This window comes from Euprymna scolopes, chromosome 28 (genome assembly GCF_053919585.1).
Source record: "Euprymna scolopes isolate OS-2025 chromosome 28, ASM5391958v1, whole genome shotgun sequence".
Taxonomy (NCBI): Eukaryota; Metazoa; Mollusca; class Cephalopoda; order Sepiida; family Sepiolidae; genus Euprymna; species Euprymna scolopes.
This window is the reverse complement of record NC_136509.1, coordinates 39,129,978-39,156,949: the sequence shown is the minus strand read 5'-3', so window position 1 is coordinate 39,156,949 and position 26,972 is coordinate 39,129,978. Positions and strand designations below refer to the sequence as shown.

Genomic DNA, 26,972 nt, shown 5'->3' with positions numbered 1-26,972 from the left:
GAGATTAGGTAAAAATTAAAAAAATTATTATAAAGATGGGTAGGGGGGTATCTTTGTCTACTATCCGAAGATGCCAACGAGAAATATATCAAAACGAAAAAAAAATGTATCTTCAGTCCAGATAAAATTAATTTGTTGATATAATATATGAGAGAGAGGTAACTCACATTTTTTTATGTTTCTTTTCTCTCTTGTTTTTCTTTTAACTTTTAAAGTGAACTCTAACCTTCATTTTATTCGACTCTGGCGACAGGTCATAGCATGTGGTATTCCTATATCGTATCCATTCAATATTTCGGTTATTCTCGGAGTATCCTGTCTTCTGTGTTCATGAAATTAACATCCTGTATTTCGATGCCGCCAGCTTATTCTTCAAGCATTATTTCTTTCCTTTTGCTGTTAATATGGAGTTTCTCCCAGGCATTATCTCCTTGGACGGTTTCATGCCGCTCCTCCGCTTTTCTGTCGCTGCCAGGTGAAAATTTCCCACGCCCGCTAGGCGCGACAGCCAAATGGTAACTGCCCTACCAAAAGGTCTCTTTTCTTCTCTCTCTCTCTCTCTATCTATACAGTCTATCTTTCTTTTCCTATACATTTCTTACTCTCTCTTTTTTTTTCTTTGTCGCTTAGCAGCTGGCAGGAGTCACAAAGCGGTCAACTTTGTTTCTGAGTAAATGACCGGTCATCTCGCTAGCTGATTTTCCTCACCTCCCTTCTCTCTCTTTTTATACTCTCTCTCTCTCTCTCCTATAAGGGCTCTCTCTCTCTCTTTTTTCTATACTGTCTCTTCTTTTGTTTTTATACTCTCTTTTTCTCTCTTTCTTGGAAACTACGGTCATTTGCCTCGCTAATAAAATAACAAAATAAACGATACATTTCTCGTTGGCCCGAAATTAAATATTTCAATTTTTAATTAATTACGTAATCCAATTTATGGGTTACGTCACAATATATATATATATACATATAAAAGAATAAAAGTTAAATTCTTTGAATTAAAATATACATAAAAATATATTCAAGTTAAGAATTTATTGTTTAAACCAAGGAATATATAATAAAGTATTTCTATACAATATATTGGTTTAAACAATAAATTCTTAACTTGAATATATTTTTATGTATATTTTAATCTAAAGAATTTAACTTTTATTCTCACTTTTATATTTTTTTGCTCTATTTTTACATATTGAGCTTTACCTTTTTGACTGGGATTATCTGGAAAATATTATCTCACCATAATATTTTATAAGATAATTCATTTGATTGTCTAATCTGTGATTTAACTCATTTTTTATATAATATATATATATATATATATATATATATATATATATATATGAAAGGTAAGGTAACTCTAAGTTACTCAAAAAGCTATGTCAGTAAAAAAAATTATCACAAACCCATACACAGACAATGGGAAGCAACTCTTCACACGGTCCAAGGTAGACAACTATTACAGGTTTCACTATTAAAATCTGATTTACATTGATAATTTCTAATACATGATTTCGGAAGTGAATGCACTTTTTATATTTTTGATAATAAACTTTAGTAAAAAAAAAAATCTTTTTTCTTTTATTTTATTTTTGATATTTCTAATGAATGAATTTTAATAAAATAATTTTTTTTTATTTTTAGATGGTGAATAAAATTCCAGAAGTGGATGAACATGATCTGCAAATGATTGAAAGTTTACTTTACAAGTAAGTTTCACATTTGGAATCATTTTGCTTATGCCCGAAACATACTAATTTTATGATTAGATAAAAAAAAAAAAAAAACTGACATAAAACAATTTCGACAAAAAAATAAAAGTATCAAATATATTGTATCAATGAAATAAAGACAAATCTTAAAAAGTTTTTATAAAAGATACAATTTAAAATATAATTTTTTTCCTTTGCTTTTATTCTTTCTATTACCTTTTCTAGTTTTCCTTTCTAAGTTTTTTTTTATTATTTCTGTTTTTCATTTTAGTCTTTTTCTTTTTTCTTTGGTTCCTTTTACATTTCTTTTGTTTTTCTTTCATTTTTTCCTCATTCATTTCTTTTTTCTTTACTTTTTCTTTTTTTAATTTTTTTCATTCCTGCTTTCATTTTCATATTTTCCTTTTCCTTTGTTTCTTTTTTCTTAGTTATTTTTTATTTTCCATTTTTCCTTTTTTTTTTTTGTGATATTATTTTTTAATTCTAAAAAGATGTTTCATATTAAACTGATGAAATTAAGAAAAAGTTGTTGAATTTTTTATTGATCTTTTATGGGTGTTTAGCTGGGTAAAATAGTTTTAAAGGAGTTAAAAAGAGGTCAAAATTAAAAAATTTCTGATACATTTTGTACATTCATCTTAGTTTATTTTTTAATCATTTCATATATAGGTCGCATTGGTACAGTGGTAACGTCACCAGCTTTGAATCCTACAGTTTTGCTTTCGGTTTTGATTCTAGCTGATAAGACCCCAATACTTTTTTTTATTTTTGAAAGTACAAAATCTGGACAAATTAAAGTATATTCAAGCATATTTTACGCCTGGGTAAAGCCGGGCACTCTCTAGTATAACATAAAACCAGTAAAAACAATCTTTTTTTTTTCTAGGTTCCGCCATTGTCGAGGAGCACACAATGTTGATGATTCTTTGCCATACAGTTTAATCCGCTGTTACATAGAAATTGACAAAGCAGAACGTTTAATTCCATTTCTAAAGGATAAGGTGAGTTAATTATTCTTCTGATCACTTTAATATGGAGGAGGAGGAGAAAGAAGTTATTGAATGTGTTGAGGGAAAGGATTCTTTAACTGTTCTTTTTTTTTTTTTTTTTTTTTTTTTTTTTTTTTTTTTTTCTATAATCTCAAGATTAGTAATTATGTATCAATGATATTGTAGGGAAAATCGTAACTTACCAAGATAGCGTGCATGTGTGCTTTGTAGGGTTCGGTCACTTTACAATAAAAAAAAAATGGCAACTCACAGTTGCTTTTATACTTTTATACGTAAGTATATTATACATTTATATATGAGTAATATTAATTCTCACTGTCTCTATGCAAATTAGACTACACCAGGTGCATAAAAAGAAATTGTGAATAGAACAGGAGATTGAGTTGGATTAAGGCGTGTTAAAGAGATGGACATGTACGAGAGACTGTTAATAGTGATTAGAAAAACCGTGTACAGAAAAGAAAAAATTTATTGAAACTGACTTTCAAACTAGAGATATACAACAACTTGATGCATTACAAGAATGGATAAAATGAAAACATTTAAGGATAAGACTAAAACATTTGGGCATGCAAATATGATGTTATAAAATATATAATGCTATAATATATATTATATTATAAAATATATAATGCTATAATATATATTATATTATAAAATATATAATGCTATAATATATATTATATTATAAAATATATAATGCTATAATATATATTATATTATAAAATATATAATGCTATAATATATATATTAGACTAAAATATTTAATATATTAATATAATTTATAATTGTATATTAATATTTAGGGGACCAACTCTCACTGTTATTCACAAAGCAAAATGAAGAGAAGAAAAGTTTTATGCATTATTATTCATCGGATTACTGTTCTCATCTTGAGTGTGATTTTCACAACGTTTCGATCGATATAACCTCCGACCTTCTTCAGGTGTATTTTGTCGAACTCGGGAATTTGGACGAAATTTCAAGCGGAACCCTTTATTTACTTCATGGGGGTAACGTGCTCTTGTTCCGTCAGAGGTCCTAAATAATTCGCAAATGTATATTTTGGTCACCCACACTGAGGATTGAACCTTCAACCTTCAGGAGAATATCACTTTTACAATTGATTTTTTTCCAATACTCTAACCACTGCGCCAAGGGTCCTTGCGGACAATTCTAGTACAAATTTTAGGAGCCTTAAACCTACTTTTTTATTTCTAGTTGTAAATATCACCATTTATTACTAATTATTACTATATATTAATGTAGATCAAGAGCATGCTAACCCTGTGAAGTAAAAGGATTCTGCTTGAAATTTTGTCCAAATTCCCGAGTTCGACAGAAACATTCCAGAGTTCGACAAGATACACCTTTTTTTTTCTTTTTTTTTTTGCTCTTATTTATAATTTAATTGGGGGTGGGCAAGGGGAGAGGAGTAGTGACGGCTGCCATAAATAAAAATGCCCCCCCCCCTTTTCTCTAAAAAAAGAAAAAAATGCTTTCCTTACACAGATGGGATGCTCCAATGGCGAATCTCCCCCTCCTCTCATGGCCCTGTCGGTGGGGCATTAGAATACACCGACTGCCCCCCTGCAGCGGGTAAAAGTCCCTCAATGGGGGTCCTGGATATGACCTTAAACTATATCCAGTGGTGAGGCCCCAGCTTGCGGGCTTTGGGGAGTGTGGAGCCACCCTTTAATTACCATTGCTCCCAGGTCCACTCTGACCCGGAGTGGTAGTACCTGTTAGGGTTCCAACTATGGGTTAAATAGAAACCGACTTGAAAACAACAAATATATTCTACTAAAAAAATTTCTTCAGAATCTTTTGATTCGGCATTAAATAACCCGAAAAGGGTTGATATGCCATAAAACAAAAACAACCAACCAACCAACCAGCCCCCTCCTCTCAAAAACAAATTGTGATAATCGAAAATGAGGCTAGCCAGGTCAAGAAAATGAACAAAACAGCAACCATCTTGGTTGGAAATTTATAAGCCGTAAAGAAAATTAATGTTTGAGATGAAATAAAAAGCATTTCTTTCAAGCTACTTAAAAACACCAAAAATGATGCAGATAGGTTGCAAAGTAATTGTTATTGGTTATGGTAACATTTATTTGTTGTATATTTGATTTTTTATCACTTTTTAAAATCGCTTTGGATTCTAAAACAAACACCAAATTTTGTTTTGAAAATTGGAATTTTGTCTGGAAAAGGCCTTAAAAAGCCTTGGAAAATCCTTGAAAATGAATATTGAAAATTTGTATGAACTCTAAAGTGAAAAAAGACATATTGTCGAAAGTTTTAGAAGAAAAAATTATATATTCATTTAATAAAAAGAATATTATCTGGCACTAGCAAGCCACCAGACATTGTCCAGTTATAAGATTTGCTTAAATATAGTATATTAATGCATGCGCATTACATATTTATTACTATAGAACTAATTCTCTATTGATTATTATATTGTACCCAATATATAGTTGTGATATCAAAAATAAAAAAAATAACTTGGATGCCATCAGTTAGAATCAAAACCAAAACATACAAATCTTCAGCCTCATTCCATATCCTCTGACCTACACCCATATGCATATAAATAGTTAAAAAAATAACATTGTGTAGCCTATGAATGTAAATTTGTGTAAGCAAAAGGTTTAGTTGGCTACTACCAAGGTAAACTGTTCTTTTAATTTTTTATGACTAAAAGCCAAATTAAAAGTGTGTTACAGGTTCAAATACCCTATATATAAAATTTCAGAGAGGAGTTTAGTAGAGACGTTTTTACACACACACACACACACACACACACACACAAGATCACTTACATGTATAAATGTAAAAATATTTTTGTGTGCTAGTACGTTTTCATTTTAAATTCTAAGCAATTATGCAGAATGTAGAAACTATGCATAAATAGAATTCAGTATATTGGTGAAATGAAACCAATCATATAATAAGAAACCATAAAATGAATAAGTAATTAATTAATGCTTATTTCTCAAAGGAATATGTAAATTATTTCACCTTCATGTAGTTGATCACATATTCATGACTGACAAGAACTAATTATTTTTTTTTTAAATATAATTTTTTTTTAATTATTTGATGCTATTGCAATTTTATTCCTATCAATATTCAATTAAGAGTAAAAAAAAAATAAATAAATATCAAACTTTGATGCACAGCACATAAATGTGAACTTATTTTTATTGATATGGAGATTAAATATACTAATAACTATTAAATGAAAAAAAAATTGAAAGTTTTTTTTTCATTCAAGTGAAAGTCAGTCAAGCAATTGAAATGTTACTGATATTTTATTCTCTTTCTAAATATGTAAATATTTTTCACATTTTCTTATTATTTATTAAGATTAACCCTCCCCTTTTTTAAATTAAATTCGCATATGTGATTATTATTTTTCAGTATAACCAGTTATTAAGATCAAGCCTCCCTTTCTTTACTCATAAAATTAAATTTCCATATGTGATTATTGAAGCGAATTGGACACGCTTTATTCGCATTGTTGTCAAAATTTTGAAATAATAAAATTTCTGTTTTTTCATTTCAGGTTCATTATGGAATTTTTCCAAACTATCAAACAGCTAATATCTTAATGGACCATTTTATCAAGGCCAAGAAATACAACTGTGAGTTTATTGTTTTTCATATGGATTTATTTTTTATTAGAAAATTGAAACTAGTCTCATAAAGGGTTACATTTTTTTAAAGAAATTTCATGACTATTCAAATTTCAAAAAATCTCTTCAATATTATTTCTAACAAGAGTTCTCAACAGAAGCATATACTCTATCCCAACCATCATCAATGGGACCTGAGGTAATCTCATCAGCATCAGACAAGGCCGAACTCTTTGCCAAGAACTTTGCAGCTAATTCTACCCTATGCAATTAGGGTCACCAATCCCCTGTATTTCCTCCTGTGTTTCAAAACATGCTATGCGACATACAAATATCTGTGTGACATACAAATATCTGCTTCAATATTTAAATTTAAAAAATCGAAAAAAAAAAAAGAAGACATCTCACACCACAATTCGAACCCAGAACATTTAGATAATGACCCAACGCTCTAACCAACTGAACTAACACGACATACATGAAATTTAGTCAGTTCTTCAACTATTTAAACTAAATCAGGTCATGACGTCATTTGACGCATGCGTAGAAACAATCTCGTCGTGAGAGGACAGTTTTTGTTAACACCCCCCCCCCCCCCCCCCCCGTAGGAAATTGTTGGTTTTAGGGTGAAAATTTAACGTTTTTGGCAAATTTTTCAATATTTTTCAGGCGAAGGATGGAGCTTCAATATGATACCAAGTTTGTGAATTTTTGTTCTGTCTGTCGAAAGTTTTTAGCAGACACACATTTTTGCTTTTATATATAGACTAGCGAGGGGTACCCGGCGTTGCCCGGGTGTTTGTAGGTGTGTGTGTGTGAAAAAAAACAGGTGCCTGTGAAAAAAAAACAAAGCCTTAACGACGTGCAGTTGGAAAATAGTAAAGTGTGAAAAAAAACAGGTGCACGTTTTTGATTGACGAGACGGCGATAGGTATTCAGCAGTCAGCATTTTGTGCAGAACAGTTTTTAATGAGGTCAATAAATCGGTTTGTTTGTTTTTAAAAACCCGCTCCCCCGTCTGATATGACGAAGTCGACAAACGTTCACTGGCTCTGGGCCTGTTATTAGAGTCGAGTTTCGCTTTTTGTTTATACCGAAAACCGAATGTAACGCGTGCCGATACGGGAAATGTGGAATAATTAACGTTTGAAAGTCAATAAAATTAAATAGACAGGCGAGCTCCATGGTTAAGTGTAAGATATTACAATTTATAGATGATATAAAAAGTTTTAAGAAGTTGTGAACCGAGCGAGCGCTTCTCTGAAAGAAGCCTTTTGTGGACATCAAGGAAAAGCGTACATACATACATACATACATACATACATACATTTTCACTTTTATATATATAGACTAGTGAGTGGTACCCGGCGTTGCCCGGGTGTTTTTCGGGGTATGTGAAAAAAACCCGAAAATGTGAAAAAAAAACGAAGCCTTCACGACGCGCAGTTGGAAAATAGTAAAAGTGTTAAAAAAAAACAGGTGCGCGTTTTTGATTGATGTGACGGCGATAGGTATTCAGCAGTTACGATTTTGTGCGGGACAGTTTTGAATAAATCGGTTTGTTTGTTTTTAAAAATCCACTCCCTGTTTATTAGGAGGAGCGAAATGAAAGCTACAGTCTGATATGATGAAGTCGACATTGAACAAACGTTACTTAGCTCTCTTGAGACAACTGGCTTTTGGTCTGTGATTAGAGTTGAGTTTCGCTTTTTTTTTTATACCGAAAACCGAATGTAACACGTGCCGATGCGGGAAATGTGGAATAATTAACGTTTGAAAGTCAATAAAATTAAATAGACAGGCGAGCTCCGTGGATAACTCTGAGATATTACAATTTATAGATGATATAAAAAGTTTTAAGAAGTTGTGAACCGAACAAGCATTTCTCTGAAAGAAGCCTTTTGTGGACATCGAGGAAAAGCATACATACATACATACATACATTTTCGCTTTTATATATATAGATGAGGAACCCCTCCCTGGACTTTAGCCATCTATCTCTGTCCCAAGCTATCCGCTGCCATGTGGGATCCATGTCTTGTATTCCTCCACTTTGTTCTTGGTCTTCCCTTTGGCCTCTTATGTTCACAAGGTGTCCATTCTGTTGTCCTGATGGACCATCTGTTATCTTGTCTGGCTACGTGCCTTGCCCATCTGTGTTTGGATGTAATGAGATATCTTTGGTTGATTTTTGAGGGGAGCAAAGTAGGTAACAGTTTCTCGCCAACTCAAAAATGAATGTACTAATAGAAACACTAGTAATATTTTTTTGAATAAATGTTCTTACTATTAAAAGTGACTGTATATATATATGTTTTTTTTCCCAACAACGTTTCAAGTAAAGGAGATACAAGATGAAAATTAAGGAAGCCTCCAGAGCTCTGCTAAGCCATTCTCTTTTTGACTTTTTCTAAAAGGTCTTCTCTCTCTTTTTTTTTTTCCTCTCCCCTTAACAGATGCTGCTGATGTTGCATATGAAATGATGTTACAAGAAGATTTGTCTCATCGATCAACATCCCTCATCTCGCTCTATTCCTGCGTCAAACATCTGATGAACATGTCACTAGCACCACTAGAACCAGTGCAAGAAGGCGAACCTTCAGAAGAAGAAGAGGTATGTGTTGAAATGCACACATTAAACTTTATCTGGAATACATATCTTGCCTAAATATGAGGTTTGAATGTTATACGTGATCCTACCTCAACCCAGGGGGTCCTGGATATGACCTTAAACTATATCCAGTGGTGAGGCCGTAGTTTGTGGGCTTTGGGGAGTGTGGAGCCACCCTTTAATTTCCATTGCTCCCAGGTCCACTCTGACCCAGAGTGGTAGTACCTGTTAGGGTCCCAACTATGGGTTAAATAGAAACCGACTTGAAAACAACAAATATATTCTATTAAAAAATTTTTCTTCAAAATCTTTGTATTCGGCATTAAATAACCTGAAAAGGGTTGATATGCTGTAAAACAAAAACAACCAAACAAAACTTTCTCTCTTCGTCTCTCTCTCTTCTCTTTCTCTCTCCTCCTCTGTTTCTCTCCTTGTTCTCTCTATCTCTCTCTTCTCTTATGAAATATCCGTCTGTATAAAGTGTGCATATATATATGTTTGTGTGAGTAATCTGCATATGTTTTGCATATATAGGGATTATAATGATTTATTTTTGAAGAGGAGCAGTGTAAGTTAAAAATAAATTAATCCATTTACTCAAAAATTAGAAAGATTTTTATGAAATTTGAAACCTACATAGAAGACATTAAAAGGTACTCCCTCCACTAACAACAATTATACTCCTCCCCATGGCATTCATAAAACTGTTAATACAATTTACAATCCTTTCTGTAATCCAACTATATTTGGTACAAGTAAACTCCTCATATTATATACATTTTTCGAACTCCTGTTCTCGCCTTGAGTGTTATTCTCATAACGCTTTGATCGATGTAACCTCTGACCTTCTTCAGGTATATTGTGTCAAACTTCGGAATCCTCTTTCTGTTGAATTCCGGAATCTACCTAATCATGACTGACGGAATGAGAGCATACCACTCTTGTGGATTAAATAAAGGGTTCCGTTCAAGATTCTGAGTTCAACAGAAAGATTCCAAGTTTGGCAAGATACACCTGAAAAAGGTTGGAAGTTACAACAATTCAAACATTGTGAAAATAACACTCAAGATTGTCCAAAGAATCCAGATAATATGAATAATAAATCTGAATCTCAAAAATTCAGAAACATAAAATAAGCCCCTGACTTTTCCAAGTTTCAATCATGAATGCTGGTGCTATCAGGCTGTCTATTGGCCTCCTGAGACGAAATGCACTTACATTGATGGTCCTTTTTGTTTTTCTACTCTCTTTTGTAAAACTTAATTATGTTCTACAAAACCCAAAACAAAAACAACAGCCCCTTTCCTCTCCCCCCCTTTTTTTTCCCTCCACTTCCTCCCTTCGCCCTGTCGGTGGGGCTTTAGAATACACCAGCTACCCCTCTGCAGAGAGTAAAAGTCCCTCAATGGGGCCACCAGTTTGCTGTGGGTGGCGTCCCGTGACACCTTGGAATGGAATCCTGGTGGTTGAGGGTTGCGGAGGATAGAAATGATTTCCTCCCCTTCCCAACACACCACTTTGGCCCTTACCTCGGCTAGACGGGCGGTCGGAGAGGCCCGCTCCAATCAATCGACTGGTCACGCCTAGCCCTAAATTAGACAAACACAACAAGAAAACACGCTCGCGCTCCCCACATTAGGCAATAAACTGATTTAGTAAGCGGTGGCTGAAGGGTCAATCAACTTGCTGAGTACGGACGAAACATGGTTGGAAAACCAACATCCCTTCCAAAAATAAGGCACTTGGAGGGGACGAAGGAAACACAAGTGCTGGAATCCAAAATTCCAAGATATCCAAGAAGAATATACTTCTGCTGTATCCCTGTTGTGTTTTGGGTGAATGGCCCCCCCCCCCCAAACACTTCCCACATAGGGCTCCGAGGCGGGTGGGGAGCAGCAGAAATGAAAAATAATCAAAAATAGAAATGGAAAAAAAGAAAAAGCCTCCCAAAAGAAATCACACGGAAATATTGGATATTTCCAGCTCAGAGGAAGAAGATTTACAAAAACAAAACTTTCCAAGATTTATCACCCTGGAAGCTGAAGATGACAACTCCCTGACAAGACTGTCCCCATTCTTGATACAGAAAGAAATTGCTGCAAGAATATCACCCAAAGCGGTTAAGAATTTAAGAAATGGAACAATTCTAGTAGAAGTGAATAAAAAAAGATGCCAATATCCTTTTAAAAATGGAAAAATTCCATAATAAAAAGATCAAAGCATATCCTCACGGTAAAATGAATTCATCAAAAGGCGTTATAAGAAGCAAAGAACTATCATACTGTTCAATTGACAAAATAAAAATCGAACTAAAATCCCAAGGACTAACAGACATAAAAAGAATATCCATTAAAAAAAATGGGAACTCAATTTTAACCAACACCTATATCATAACGTTTAGCACACCAAAGGCCCCAGCAGAAATAAAAATCGGTTATACAAACGTAAAAGTTGAACTATTCATACCAAACCCACTTAGATGTCAAAAATGCCAAAAATTCGGACACCATGAGGATGTATGCTACAATCAACCTGTATGTGGGAAATGTAACTAAAGAAACCCAGACCACAATTCAAACGAGTGTACAAACAGGTGCAAACTGCGGAGAGGGCTACCCAGCCTATGCAAGAAGCTGTGACATATGGAAAAAAGAAAAAGAAATCGTAACAGTAAAACAAAAGCAAAATATATCATTCCCCGAAGCAAGGAAAATTGTAGGCAGATATATGACTGAGAAAAGTTATGCACAAGTTACCAAAAAGGAAATTACAGAAAAAAAAGATAAATATGATATACTCGTTGAAAAATTAAGAAAACTTGGACCAAACGACTGGCAAAAATTCATGACTGAAATAAAACGAATAATTACAGATACCACAAAAATGAACACATACTCTGAAATAAAACAAAGAAAAGAAAAACCAATTAATAAAAACACCAAATCAAACAGAAATAGAATCCGCACAAACCCCTAGCACATCCAGAATCAAAGAATTACCAATACAAGAAAAAATTAACAAAAAAGAGAACAAAACAAAGCAAGAACTAAAACCCTCCTACAGAACACCACGATCACGAACAAAAACAAATAAAAGCCCTAACTCACAAACCAAAGATAAAGACAAACAAAAAAACACTATGCCACCAGGACTCGAAAGCCATGAAGTCATGGAGATTGAGGAATCCAACAACCCAAAACAAAAGAAAGAAAATATAAACCATGGCTAACAAAATCCTACAGTGGAACATAAGAGGATTAAAAATTGATATCGAAGAAATACAAATACTTATCAAATCCCTATGTCCCGCAATAATTTGCCTACAAGAAACACACTTAAAAGAAAATGACAAAATTAACATAAAACACTACTCAATATACAACCACATAAATACATTATCATGCAAAGCCACCGGTGGATCATCAATACTGATAAACGAAAACATTCCACACAGCAAAGTGAATTTAAAAATAAATATGCAAGCTGTTGCAATAACTGCAACACTACACAAAACAGTAACCCTGTGTTCACTCTATATACCACCAAACGAAACAATAAATGAAACAGAATTAAACAATATAATCAAACAACTACCTAAACCTTTTCTACTACTGGGAGACTTCAATAGTCACAATATATGGTGGGGCAATAAAAAAAACAACAAAGAAGGCCAAACCATAGAAAAAATAATTAACCAAAATGATCTATGCCTACTCAACAACAAAGAGAATACATACATGCACCCACCAACGGGAACCCTATCAGCAATCGATATAACTCTATGTGACCCAACTATATACATGGATTATAGCTGGAGAACACATGAGGATACATGTAGAAGTGACCACTTCCCAATCATAATAGAAAACGAGAATCCCAAACTAGAAGACAAAACACCTCGCTGGAATTTACAAAAGGCAAATTGGGAAAAATTCCAAAATACATGTCAACACAGATTAATACCTGACGCGAATCCTAACTTAGAACACATCACATATTTCCGCAATACCCTACTCACAATAGCCGAGGAGAACATGCCAAAAAGTTCCACTCCTACAAAATATAACAAACCCTGGTACAATAAAGAATGCAAAGAAGCTATAAGAGCCAGACGTGCAAACCTAAGGAAATTCAAAAACAGTCCAACGAAAGAAAATTTGGACACGTATAAAAACAGCAAGGCCAAAGCACGGAAAATTATTAAAGAATCAAAACGGAACACGTAGAAAGACTATTTAACAAAAATTAATCAAAACACAAAACCCAAAAAAGTATGGGAGATGGTCAGAAAAATAGCAGGAAAAAATACAAAGAACCCTATTAAACACCTTATATGCGACAACACGAAGATTACCGACAAACAAAATATCGCAAATAAATTAGCAGAACAATTCTCAATGAACTCATCATTAAAAAACCAAAATAAAATTTCCAAGCTATAAAGAAAAATGAAGAAAAAATAAAATAAACTTCAAATCAAAAAATGAAGAAAATTACAATCAATTATTCAACAGCGCAGAACTAGAGGAGGCAATAAACAAATCTCCCGATACAGCAGTCGACCCAGACGAGATCCATTATCAATTCCTCAAAAAACTACCAAAACCATCACTGGACTACTTATTACAAATTTACAATGAGATATGGATAACTAACAGCATCCCAAAAAACTGGAAGCAGGTAACAGTAATCTCAATACCTAAACCAAAAAAAGATCATACAAACCCAACAAACTACCGACCCATTGCACTCACTAGTTGTTTGTGCAAAACTTTTGAGAGAATGATTAATGAAAGGTTAAATTGGTACTTGGAAAGAAAAAATCTAATTACAGAAAGCCAGTCAGGTTTCAGGAAAAATAGAAGCCCACCGACCACTTAATAAAACTGGAAACACACATAAGAGAAGCATTTGCAAAAAAAGAACATCTAATAGTAATTGTTTTTGATATGCAAAAGGCGTATGACACTGCTTGGAAATACGGAATCTAAAAAGACCTGTATGAACTATGACTTAGGGGCAGAATGCCAGAAATTATCAGAAATTTCTTAACAAATAAAACCTTCCAAGTACGGATGGACAACACTTATTCAGTCCAAAAAGATCAAGAAATGGGTGTACCCCAAGGCAGTATCCTGTCTGTTACCCTCTTCAATATTAAAATAAACAATATCATAAAAAACATAGACCCAGGAATTGAAAACGCCCTATATGTGGACGACCTACTTATATACTACCAATCTAAATATATACAAACAGCCGAACGCAAATTACAACTCTGTCTGAATAAAATAAACAAATGGGCCATAGAAAATGGATTTACATTCTCAGAGGAAAAAACTAAATGCATCCACTTTTGCAAATTACGAAAATTCCACCACGACCCCAACCTGAAACTGGATAACAAGAACATCCCACTCACCGACCAACATAAATATTTAGGTATTATATTCGATAAAAAATTGACTTTCATACGACATATAAAATATTTAAAAGCAAAATGCCAAAAGATAATGCAATTGATCAAAGTCCTAGCACACACCGATTGGAGTGCAGACAAAGTCACATTATTGAAACTATACCAAACTCTAATCAGATATAAATGGACTACGGATGCTTCATCTATGGAGCAGCAAGGAAGTCCTACATAAAAGAACTAAATACAATCCATCATCAAGGATTAAGATTGGCCTTGGGAGCATTTAGAACCTCTCCAGTAGAAAGCCTCTATATAGAGGCCCATGAGCCTCCACTGATTTTAAGACGACAGAAGTTAGCGCTACAATATTACCTAAAGCTGGTATCATGTCCAACAAATCCTGCATACCAATGTACCCTCCACCCACAATACACACATCTCTTCAATAAGAAAGAAAATATCATCAAGCCCTATAGCCTCCGGATAAAAAACCTTCTCACAGAAGCCCAAATGGACATTACAAAAATACATAAATATAACAAATCAAAAACTCCACCCTGGATGATCAAACAACCACACATAATATTAAAATTAAATAAATATCCCAAAACGAAAACCTACTTATCATCCAGAATACATACAAAGAATATACACAAATTTACACTGACGGATGAAAAGATGGAGATAAAGTAGGATGCGCAGCCATCCACAAAAAAATAAAACTAAAGAAAAGGCTCCCAAACGAATCTTCTATTTTCAGCGCAGAAGCAACAGCCATAGATTTGGCACTAAATATAATAACCAATGATGACCATCAAAAATATATCATATTTACTGACTCACTTTCAATACTCATATCTCTAAAAGAAAAAAAAATGACAAACCCACTTATTACAAAATTGCTAAACAAAATAGATGCCATAACCATGGAAAAAAACATTATCTTTTGCTGGATACCAAGCCATATCGGCATCTACATGAATGAACAAGCAGATAAGGCAGCAAAGGAAACTCTGCAACAAAACCACATAAGTGGAAAAATCCCCTATACAGACCTAAAGACTAAAATAAACACATATTTGAAGAGAAAATGGCAAGAAAACTGGAGCTTATGCACCAAAAACAAATTATTCCAAATAACACCAAATATTGGAACGAGAGACACCAAAAAGTTAACAAGAAAGGAAGAGGTAGTAATGACCAGACTGCGAATAGGTCACACTCACATCACCCACTCACATCTACTAAAAGGGGAGGAGACACCAAACTGTATAACGTGTCAAGAACCCTACACAATACACCATATACTGACAAACTGCATTGACCTTGAACAAACCCGAACAAAGTATTACCAAGAAAACAACCTAAAAACAATATTAAACAAGATTGATCCCCCAAAAATTATCAATTTTCTGAAAGAGTTTAAAATATACTCAAAAATATAAGGAAAGACCCCCCCCCCCCCCAAAAAAAAAACTTTAAGAAGAACAAACCAATATAACACATCATAACTAACCTTCGGCATTAAATGACCCCAAAGTGGTTGATATGCCGTAAAACAGAACAAACAAACAAACAATCATAAATGTCCAACAGTCTTTGTTTTGTCGCCATTCGATAATATACGAGGGCACTTTATTGATCCTGATGTGATCCTGAACAGACTTCACACTTTCAAGATCTTAACCATCTAGATTCTTATCTGTGCATTTATCTTAGCAAGAATTTCTATTAAATGAATCAATCCTGAATGGAAGAAAATAATCGCAGCCAAAATCAGGTAAATGCCAAAATAAAAGCCTGTCAAAGTGGTTGACAATTTTCCATGTTGTGTCCAGGTGTGCATATTATTAAACAGTGATAAAAAAAGCTGTTAGACAATCACAACTAAAACTTGGTGGACAAGTCAGGCATTGAATGAAGTTCATTTGTACCAAATATGGTTAGATTGCAAAAAATGTGAATTTTATTAATGATATATGTATGTATGTAATAATAGTTTTTATTTTAAATATTTATTAATGTTATCTACACACACTAGTCTTTCATGCTTATGCAATCTCCAGTGTAGGAAATGATTATTACTGCTGAAGGATTCAAATCCAGTTGCACAGTCACCTTTTACTCTGTAGTCTGGTATTCAACCTGAGAAAGAAGAGAATTTAAATTCTATATCATGTCAAATTGGCGACATATACAGTAAGCTTAGTCATATAGTGTTCAACCACAGTGGATGGAACATGACATTACGCATAACTTGACGTCTTAAAGGTTGCTTGTTACAGAAATCAATATACTAACAGTTAGAAAATTTGGACCAAGTAAAGAATAGATACCCTTTAGCAGAAGATGAAAACTGGCGCACATTTCAAGTGACACCGGTTGTTCGACCTTGACATTGCCATTGGTTGTTTGTAAATGTCAAATAGCAGACATGGTTGAATGTTCGCAAGCAAGATTTAAAAAAAATATATTTACAAAACTTTCTAAGATTTTAAAGAAAAAAAAATATATTTACAAAACATTTTTTTTTAATATTAAATATTTACAAAACTTTTAAGGATTAAAAAAAAACTTTTTTATTTACGCAAAACTTTTTAATGCAAGTAACAAAACGGCCGTATATTAAAAAATGCACTCATTAAAAAAAGACACCCATTTATTTAAATATATTTTGTTTAAATATGTTCGTTTTGTTACTTACATTAAAAAGTTTTGTATAAATAGGAAAAAAAATTTTTAATCTTTAAAAGTTTTGTAAATATCTAATATTAAAAAATTTTTTTGTAAATATATTTTTTTTTTCTTTTAAATCTTAAAAAGTTTTGTAAATAAATTTTACAAAAATCTTGCTCGCAAACATTCAACCATGTCTGCTATTTGATGTGTTTACTAACAACTAATGGCAATGTCAAGGTTGAACAACCAGTGTCACTTGAAATGTGCACCAGTTTTCATCTTATGTTACAGGGTATCTATTCTTTTACTTGGTCCAAAAATTCAAATTAATTTTAATAAGAGCAAACACATTTCATAAAGTTAAAATGAAAACATCGAAAAAATTGAGAAATGCTTTTTTTTTTTTTTGCGTAAATGAAAATTCAAACTCATTTTTTTTTTTTTTTTTTTCTAAGATTTTTGGTGAAATCTACCTTAACCATAGAAGACTTTATAATATGTGTCTTTTTTCCCCCTCATTTTTGTAGTGGTGTTAAGTCCACGAGCAATTGCTCTTGAAGAGGAAGTTGAACGTCTGATCTCCTTGACGGTTGTATTAAATTAATTTTGATAAGGAATTTCCAGACACCATTCAAATTTCCCTCCAACTTCAACTGGAGTTAATACTATCGCTTATCAGGGATGCAATTGAAAACAAAGACCAATACTAAAATCAGACACAAGTTTTCTCAAGTAAAATTTTACAAAGAATACAATGGTGGTTTTCTGGACTATTCTGGGATCAATATTCAGTCTGGATATCCGTAATCAGTAAAGACGATATCTTTATTGTAAAAATTAAAGATAAAAATTAGATAAAAATGATATGTGATTCAGGGCTGAGATAAGAAACTGGTATATGTATTAGAGTGAGGGTAGAGCACTTTGGTTAAATTATAACTTTCTACTTAGTGTAATGCAAAGCTCTTTGTAAATAAACAAATGGAGCACTTTATAAAGTCATTGGAGATATGATTTACCTTGGCTTAAAGTTAGAACAGTTGACTATTAACTAGATTGTTGTAGGTTCCATCCCTGGCTTGGGATGGGTGCCAGTCAAGTCGCACTGGAGAGCTGTGATACATTATTAAGTTACATTCCAATGACCAAAGGAAAGAATCAGTTCACAAACGTTGTTTTACTTTTTTTTTTTTTTCTTTTTTTTTGTAATATAAAAAAAATTGTATTATATAAAAGAACTTTATATTATATAAAAAATTAACAAAAATTATGATTGTGGAGTGATTCTTTTCCATAGTTATTGAAATGTAATTTATCAGTGTGTGTGTGTGTGTATATATATATATATATATATATATATATATAATTGTTTTGTTTTTGTTTTTTCAATTTTCTTATCAGTTTATTTAAGCTGGGGACTAGATGCCAAACATTCACCTATATTCCAGCTGACAAATCTTTTTAAGTCTTTTTAAGTGCAATTGTTTGAATCTCTCTTGCACTTGGTTCACTGGGTATATTACGCAGGTAGTTTTTTAAATTCTTTTTCATGAGTCCATCCAGTTCTTTTTCATGTCATACTTAAGACCTTATATATATATATTGAGTAAGATAAAAATCGGTTTCACAAGGAAGAACAAACAAAATCAATAAATTGTACGATCGTTTTGGAAACAATGTTTTTATTGAGATAGACAATAAGTCTTGGGCAATAATTTTATCATTTGGTTTTTTGAAACAAAGTCTCCTCATCAGCAAAACTATTGGGTGGGGGTTTTCAACACACCAAAAATAAAACTAGCATTTTTTTTAAGTAAGTCAGATATATCTTTTAATGGTCCGCCTTTTTTTACATTTAACATCCCAATGAATGCATTGACGATGAGACTTACAAACTTTAAAAGGCAGATCATTAAAAGATACATCTGCCTTACTTTAAAAAATGCTAGTTTTATTTTTGGTGTGTTTAAAACCCCCACCCAATAGTTTTGCTGATGAGGAGACTTTGTTTCAATAAAACAAATGATAAAATTATTGTCCAAAACTTATTGTCGATCTCAATAAAAACATTGTTTCCGAAACGATCGTGCAATTTATTGATTTTGTTTGTTCTTCCTTGTAAAACTGATTTTTAATTATAAATTATCAATCATCTTACTCAATATTAAAATAGCTCTAGGATATATATGCCTATCGAGCTTATTATATATCTACATTAAAATGAGCACGGTTTTCTTTTATTTTAATTGTATTTATGAATTTACTAATACATTAAAATAAACTCTGCTCTTTAGACTGTTGTTCTAATCCCCTTAAGATATATATATATATATATATATATATATATATATATACTGTTTCACTGTATCCCAGCTCTTTAGTGCATCTAGACTAGCACTCATCCGGAGCCAGTGGTCGAACCTAAAACTATCTAGTTGATAGTCAGTACTTCTGACCATTTGATCAGGTTGGTAAGTGATATTTTGGTTTTCTTCTTTATATATTTTAGTGAGAAAGTTCAGACGGGATACTGCTTGTGTTTTGATTAATCACTATTAGACAGTGCTCGATATGTTTATTTAGAAAATGCTTTGCATTGCATTAGTAGCAACCAATATCATTTACAACAGTGCTTAACCTGAAAACAAAATAAAAAATCCAAACTACTTTTTTAGAAAAAAATCTTTTCCTCTTTTCAGGAAGAAAATTGGGTAAGACTGCGGTATATTAACAAACCTTATTATGACGACCATTTTGATATTACGGAACCGGATTTACTTCTTGGAAAGACATTGGTTGCATTAAGCAAAGTCTTTAAAGAAAATACGATCATCAGCAATTCTTTGCAAGTTATTGGCTGGGCTTTTTATGAGAAATTTGACAAGGGACTCAATTTCTTGGAATCATGTTTGGCAGATCCAGTTCAACCATCCATTTATGAAGAAGCGGTAAGTTGCAAAGAAAGAAAGAAAGAAAAAAAATTTTTTAAATCTGTAAAATGTATGTACTCGTGACCAAACAAAATATCATATTCCAAAAATTATGTAAATTGATGAAGTAATTTAGTTAATACTTTTAAATAAGAAAATCAAATTTTATGAGCAACAGAGGAGTGGCTGTCTTGTTCACCATTTTGAAAATAATCTATAACAAAAATAAAGGGAGATAACTCGACCAATTCAAACTTGCAAGATTGTGTTTAATTCCTATGATTCAAAAAAATTTAAAGACACCATGGAAATTACTTTTAATTTCATCTGGAGTTACTAGAGGAAATTATCAGTTAGGTTCATAAAATAGCTAAAATGCACAGTTAGATATTAATGGGGATTAGTGTTTAATGCAAAAGTTAGCAAAAATTTAACGATATTCAACCATTAATTTTGCATAAAGTACTCATTCTAAGTCAATGAATTCTAATGTTTTTTGTTTTTTATTAATGGGATAAATATCTAGTGTATAAATTGTAATTTAAATGAATAAATGCCATTTTTTTATTCAAATAAACTGAATGATTATCATTTTTCCTTTTCTCCAGTTATTGAAGTTTGAAAGCTGCCTTAAAGATGCAAGCCTACAAGACTCTAGTAAATTCCAAAAAGACCTTGGACTCCTAACAAAAGCCGATATCCGAGAAGAACTCAAAATCACCCCTGAAGAAAAAGAGGCCTACCTTCAACGATTTCAAGTTAGTTTCAGTTTCAATACAACATTGCTTTTCTTTGAGATTTTTTGGTTCATTTCTTTATTTTATAATTTTTGCTTGTATTTGTTCTCCATTTCGATAAGGGCCATGAATTCACCAACTGCAACCCTATGCAGAGGAGGTACTCCCTCGCAAAAACGGGGCCATCTGGAGTCCATGAGTGATGATCTATGATGCTTTAAGACAGGATCCAGATGGTTGAACCATTCTTTAATTTTCGGTTAGATGGGAGGTCGGAGAGCACAATCCAATCAATCAACTTGATCAATCGATTGGTAATGTGATGCCTTAGTATCTCTAAGTTCATCTCCAAATGTATTATTTAATCTAATTCTTCGAAAAATCCAAACCTTATTTGTCGCTTTTGTTTTTTTCACAAATAGGTACTAATTATGAATTTATATCTCAAAATTTAGAAACATAATGTCAGTTAATTTGAAGTATTATTTTCATTTCATATTATTTATATTCATTATTCAGAAGTTGTAGTTATATCGACTCAAGTATCGCTCTATAGGAGGAAATTTTAAAATCTGTGCATGTTTTATATTTCCATCGGCATAAATGTCGTCTTTCATCCCTTAACAGATTTCTTTCCCTCTTCTTCATTCAAAGGCAATTTTCCAGAAATTCCAAACCGGAACACCAAAACTCGTGGAAGGTGAAGGCCACTTGGAACGGGAAGTGGATGAGCTGATCCTGAAAGAACTGCCAGCTCTTGAAGAATCTGACATCGATTTGCAGGTACGCAGTCTGGCACAATGGGAGTCTGATCGGAAGAGCCTCCTCAAAGAACAGATCGAGATGTATCGACGCCAGAAGAAACGGAAGGAAATCGAAGAGAAACTCCTGCAACTGCAAGAGAAGGAGGAGGTGTTGACATTTTTCGAAGCTCAGCATCAGATCATGATTGCATCCAAAATTGGGCAGAAACGTCTCGACCTCGAAAAAAAGAGGGTGCCGAAACAAAAAAATGAAGAGCTTGATGAAGACGGAAAGAAAATCCGTAAAGTCATCAAAGGGGAAATCAAAAAGAAGAAATTCTAACTTAGTTGTTTTGCTTTGCTGTTGCATGACACTGTCTAGTTATTATTCGGGACTGCTTTGCAATCATGTGATGAAAAGAAAATCGTGAAATTGTATCCTTGACCCTTTCAGCAGAAAAAATAAAAATGATATCCTATTTTATTTTTAAGTTATTACACTTTACCTGGAAATACATTGCAAAATTTTATCATTAGTTATCATTCCAAAATGAAAATGTTCAGTTAATTCACAGTTATTATTTATTATTTTTTCTTACTGTAATGAACCTTACATGTGTTTCATTAAATAGCAGAAGACCGCTAAACAACTCTTCAGAGACAAATTTTAAAAAGAAAGATAAAAAGGAAATGAAGATATGTAAAGTATGCAAAAACATTAAAAAAAAACAAACACTTATTGTAATATTTATTGGCATACACACACATACACATATAATATATATATATATATATATATATATATTTCTGTGGAAATATATTTTATTTCCTTATAATATATACCAATCCTTATTTAAGAAGCTCAATATAATTACAGAGCAATATACTGAATAAATGACAAAAGACTATATTCCAAAGTTCATGATGTTGGCCATTTTATAATTTAACAGAATTGTAAATGTCAACTGAATTAAAGGAATAAATTATAAGATGGTCAACATCATGAACTTTGGAATATAGTCTTTTGTCATTTATTCACTATATATATATATATATATATATATAAACATAAAAAAATCACATTTAACTACACCTAGGTTTAAAAGAGGTCAGATCACTAGATATCTACGCTTCCCGCTAAAAGAGCACACACAAAGGAAAGGTTGAACCTAAGGTAAACTGGGCCTTTGTCCTGTAAGTGCTTGCCCATTGGCTGATTAGGAGGGGCGTGGTGGAAACTTGGAAGCTGATTGGCTAACTAAAAACCCAATAGAATGTGTGTGTGTATATAAAAACGCAAGATAACCACAACTCTTCGCATAAACCTGATGAATCCTAGCGTAGATGAAATGCAGAATATTCTGTGTAGCTTAATTGCCATATATATTTTTATAACTTATATATATTATACTTCAGAGTGAAGGTTTTCTTTACTATATATGTTTAGCATAAAATGATCGCCGAGTTCTTGAACACAGTGTAAAACAGGCCATGTAACCATTTTTTATTTCCAAAATGACTGTCATTTTTTAGAAATACAAAAAAAATGGTTACTCATTCTGTTATGTGATGTGCTCAATCTGGGGCAACATTTTATGTTAAATTCATATAAGAATGAAAGTTTGTAGAATAAACTTAAAATTCTTCTACAATTTTTTAAAGTGAAATTATCTCCCCATATTGAGAAAAATTTCCCTTAGAGGGTTGTCATTTTGAGGAGGAGAAAATAGGATAGAATTTCTCAGCACTGTCCAGCACCATTTTTTTCTGTCAGGAAATATGCGAATCTCAATTTATATTTAAAAAAAAAAAAAAAAAAAAAAAAAATGAAATAGAATTTTCTCCAAATAGAACACTTTTAAAAAAAAATTTTCAGTAATGTGTAGACAGCAGACTAGGAAGAAAATGTCTGCTGACTTCTTAGAATGCTTGTTAACATCTAACAAGTCTTTTAAATGATGTTTATGACAATGATTTGATTCTTTATGACAATGAAGAAATAACAATATTTCAACTTGTCATTAAGATCTCTGACAATTTTGAAATGATTCAAAGAATTGTCAAGCAAAAGACTTTTTAAAAATCCAAACAAATCAAATTGTCTGTATTTTTGAGATGAGGTGTTTTCATTGATTGAGATTGTCGGACTGACTTCCTCATCTTGGTTGTTATAGTCACAACGTTTCGGCCATTTTGCCCTCCAGCCTTCATCAGGTGTTTTGTATCGAACTGGGGGAACCGTTTGTTAGGAGTCTCAAACCCAATTATTATTACGAGAGTAACGTGTTCGGACTCCAGCCTAGCTGGAGTCCGAACACAGTACCCCCGTAATAATAATAATGGGTTGGGTTCGAGACTCCTAACAAACGGTTCCCCAGTTCGATGCAAAAGACCTGATGAAGGCCGGAGGGCAAAACAGCTGAAACGTTGTGACTAAAACAACCAAGATGAGGAAGTCAGTCCGACAATCTCAATCAAATCAGTGACTCACAAAACGAAAAACAAATCAAAGATACTTTATGGCACATTTCTGAAATATGTAACACATATTAGGGTTTGTGTTCCTTGATAGAGGCGCTGGTTGAGTTTGAATAAAATAAATACGTATTAGATACATTTGAAGCCAAAACGATGCATCATTACAAAATAAACAGATATTTATTTTGTTTGAAATTTATATTTTCAAAATAAATGTTTATTTTGTAATAATGCGTTGTTTTGCCTTCAAATGTATCTAATACGTATTTATTTTATGTAATGCATAGTTTATATAGTTAATAGCCGATTCTTGGAGGTGTGAAATTTATAATTTATCATGCACATTAAACTGTTATTCACAGTCAATTGATTGGAAATGGAAATGTTCAAAAGATGAATTTTGTCGTTCGATACAAAAATAATCTGTTTTTTTATGAAAGTTTCCTTACGAAAAATTATCTTTATAATTTATATGTGGAGTAAGGATTTCTTTCCGTTCCAGTTTTTACATAAAACTCAAACTCGGTAGCCATTTTATTTTCAAGCTACTATGTTTACACATTATCAACTTTTTATAACATTTTATTTTTCCTGAATCTTTCAGGATATATTGTAAGTTAAGGCTTACTAATAAATAATTCGATAAGCCTGTCACAGTAAAATTTTAACAATAAAATTTACAACTTCAAGTTCCCTCTTTTTCTAGCGACCACTCTGTATTTATACAGAATCTGCCATAAGTAACTATATAATTTTATTTTGACATAAATGTACCTTGGAAGAAATATGCAACTGCAATATCTAAACTAACAACGGGTGCATTTAAATATTTTACAGCATAAAACATAATGTTTATTATTAAAGCTATGTGTGCGCTTCATGGAGTTCAATGCACTTTGCTAGTCTTTCATGGACTGCACAGAATACTTTGGTGCTGAGCTCCAATAGCACTTATGCAATGGCAGCTCAAAGTTGTTCCTTAAGTTCAAAGAAGCTACACAGTTTTGCTGAATAAACTTTGTTTTTGGAACACCCGACCATAAAACATCGGAAGGGGTAAAATCTGGCAAACGAATATTTATATATATATATATTCGTTTGCCAGATTTAAAAAAAAAAAAAAAAATCGACACACATATATATATATTTTTTTTATTTTTTTTAACAATAATTAAATACGGTTATTAGCGTTTTTAACCTTGGAGAACTGGAAAATATTTTTCCTTAGAAAAAAAGACACCCATATTTTTGGGGCGTAAACAAATATTTATTTACTTATTATTTTACTTATATGTTCGTAGATTACTTATATATATATATATATATATATATATATATATATATAATGTTGTATGAAAATATACTTATGGCAAGCAAGTTACATTTTAATGTTTAACCCCTTAATCCAATGATTAAAGAGCAAAATTCAAAAGTTTCTATTTTAACTTGCATGTCATAAGTATATCTTCATCGTACTCCTACTGAATTCTATTTGCATATTCAGCATATTCCTACCAAGTTCTATTTGCATATTCAGCACTATATTCTTAATATTCTCTCATTTCAAAATCATTTGAAGTATAAAATAAATATGTATTAAATATGTTTGAAGCCAAAGCAACACATTATTACAAAATAAAAATTTATTTTGTTTGAAATTTATAAATATATTTCGAAGATATACTTCATCATCAGTATGTTATTTGTTTCTTCTTTTTTTTTTCTTTTTTTTTTTTATGTGTTATTTATTTATTTTTATTTTTTTTGTCATGTTTTTTTTTTAAATTTATTTATATTTATTGATATACTTCATCATCAGTATGTTATTTGTTTCTTTTTTTTAATTTTTTTTTATTTGTTATTTATTTATTTTTATTTTTATTTTTTTTTTGTCATGTTGGAGCATAGAATCAGTAGAAGTCTGTTTGTACAGTAGTCTTTTCAAATGTCGGAACGGTGCGTTGGTCACACGGAATTCACGTTAGGGTTTGTCTTCCTTGATAGAAGCGCTGGTTGAGTTTGAATAAAATAAATACGAAATAAATACGTTTGAAGCCAAAACAATGCATTATTACAAAATAAACATTTTTTTTTTTTTTTTTTTTAATTTATAAATATATTTCGAAGATGCACTTCATCATCAATATGTCTTTCTTCCTTTTTTTTTTTTCTTTTTTGCCAGCTATGTTGTTGTTGAATCAATCCTCATCAATCAAACCATATTAAAGATTTGATAAATTTTGCTTGATACCCCTTGCTAAGCCTTGGGATAGGAGTGACACCCTCTGCTACATCTCAAGAAATCTTCTGGTTCACCTCGACTATGGTCAACTATTTTACTTATTGCTATTATATGGATGTTCTTGCTTATTGGTCTCCATGCACACTGGATGACATTTTTTATTTTATTTATTTATTTTTTTTTTACATGGGGGGTCACCACTTATCAAGGCCCGGAGGCCACTCAGGGATAAGGGTTATTGCGTGTACAGTAATCAATGAGATAGTATTGTAGTAATCATTAGTATTGGAGATTTGATAGTGTGTCTTAAGGGGGTGGTTTGTCAGGAATTTGTTTATGTTGGACTTGAAGACATCCAAGCTGTAGTCAGGTGTGAAACAGGCAAACGGAACAGAGTTCCACAGGCGTGCACTTCTGAGAAAGAAGCTTTGCTCATGGAATCTACGTTTGGATTTAGGCACAGAAGTCCATTTGTTGTATTTACTGTCGTCTTTTCAAATGTCGGAACAGTGCATTGGTCAAAGTGCAACAGTTAGCTGTTTCTGTGTACTATTGATTGTTTAGAAAGCTTGAGATCATGACTCACTGGAAAGCACAGGAATATTGGAAGCGATGGCTTGTGCCAAATTACAAAATTCGGAAAAGCTTATTTGAAACCCAGTATGCCTTGAAGACCATGAGATGTGAGCTGGAGAATTTGAAACAGTGTTTTATGTAGCAGGCTGGGTGTAATATAATCAGCATCTATTTAACAGATGTCACTTAACTGT

At 32.3% G+C, this 26,972-nt stretch overlaps 1 protein-coding gene across 1 annotated transcript in view; it reads left to right on the top strand.

Annotated features, from left to right (window-relative positions):
- LOC145249578 (small ribosomal subunit protein mS27-like) overlaps nucleotides 1–21,966 on the top strand; it is a 37,541-nt gene extending 15,575 nt beyond the window's left edge. The window contains exons 4-10 of the mRNA XM_080111276.1: nucleotides 1,642–1,706; nucleotides 2,596–2,710; nucleotides 6,294–6,372; nucleotides 8,820–8,977; nucleotides 19,772–20,020; nucleotides 20,611–20,760; nucleotides 21,394–21,966. Of these exons, the coding sequence (XP_079967402.1) occupies nucleotides 1,642–1,706; nucleotides 2,596–2,710; nucleotides 6,294–6,372; nucleotides 8,820–8,977; nucleotides 19,772–20,020; nucleotides 20,611–20,760; nucleotides 21,394–21,825 (1,248 nt within the window). The 3' untranslated portion in view covers nucleotides 21,826–21,966. The remainder of the gene's footprint in view (nucleotides 1–1,641; nucleotides 1,707–2,595; nucleotides 2,711–6,293; nucleotides 6,373–8,819; nucleotides 8,978–19,771; nucleotides 20,021–20,610; nucleotides 20,761–21,393) is intronic.
- The last annotated feature ends 5,006 nt before the right edge of the window (nucleotides 21,967–26,972 follow it).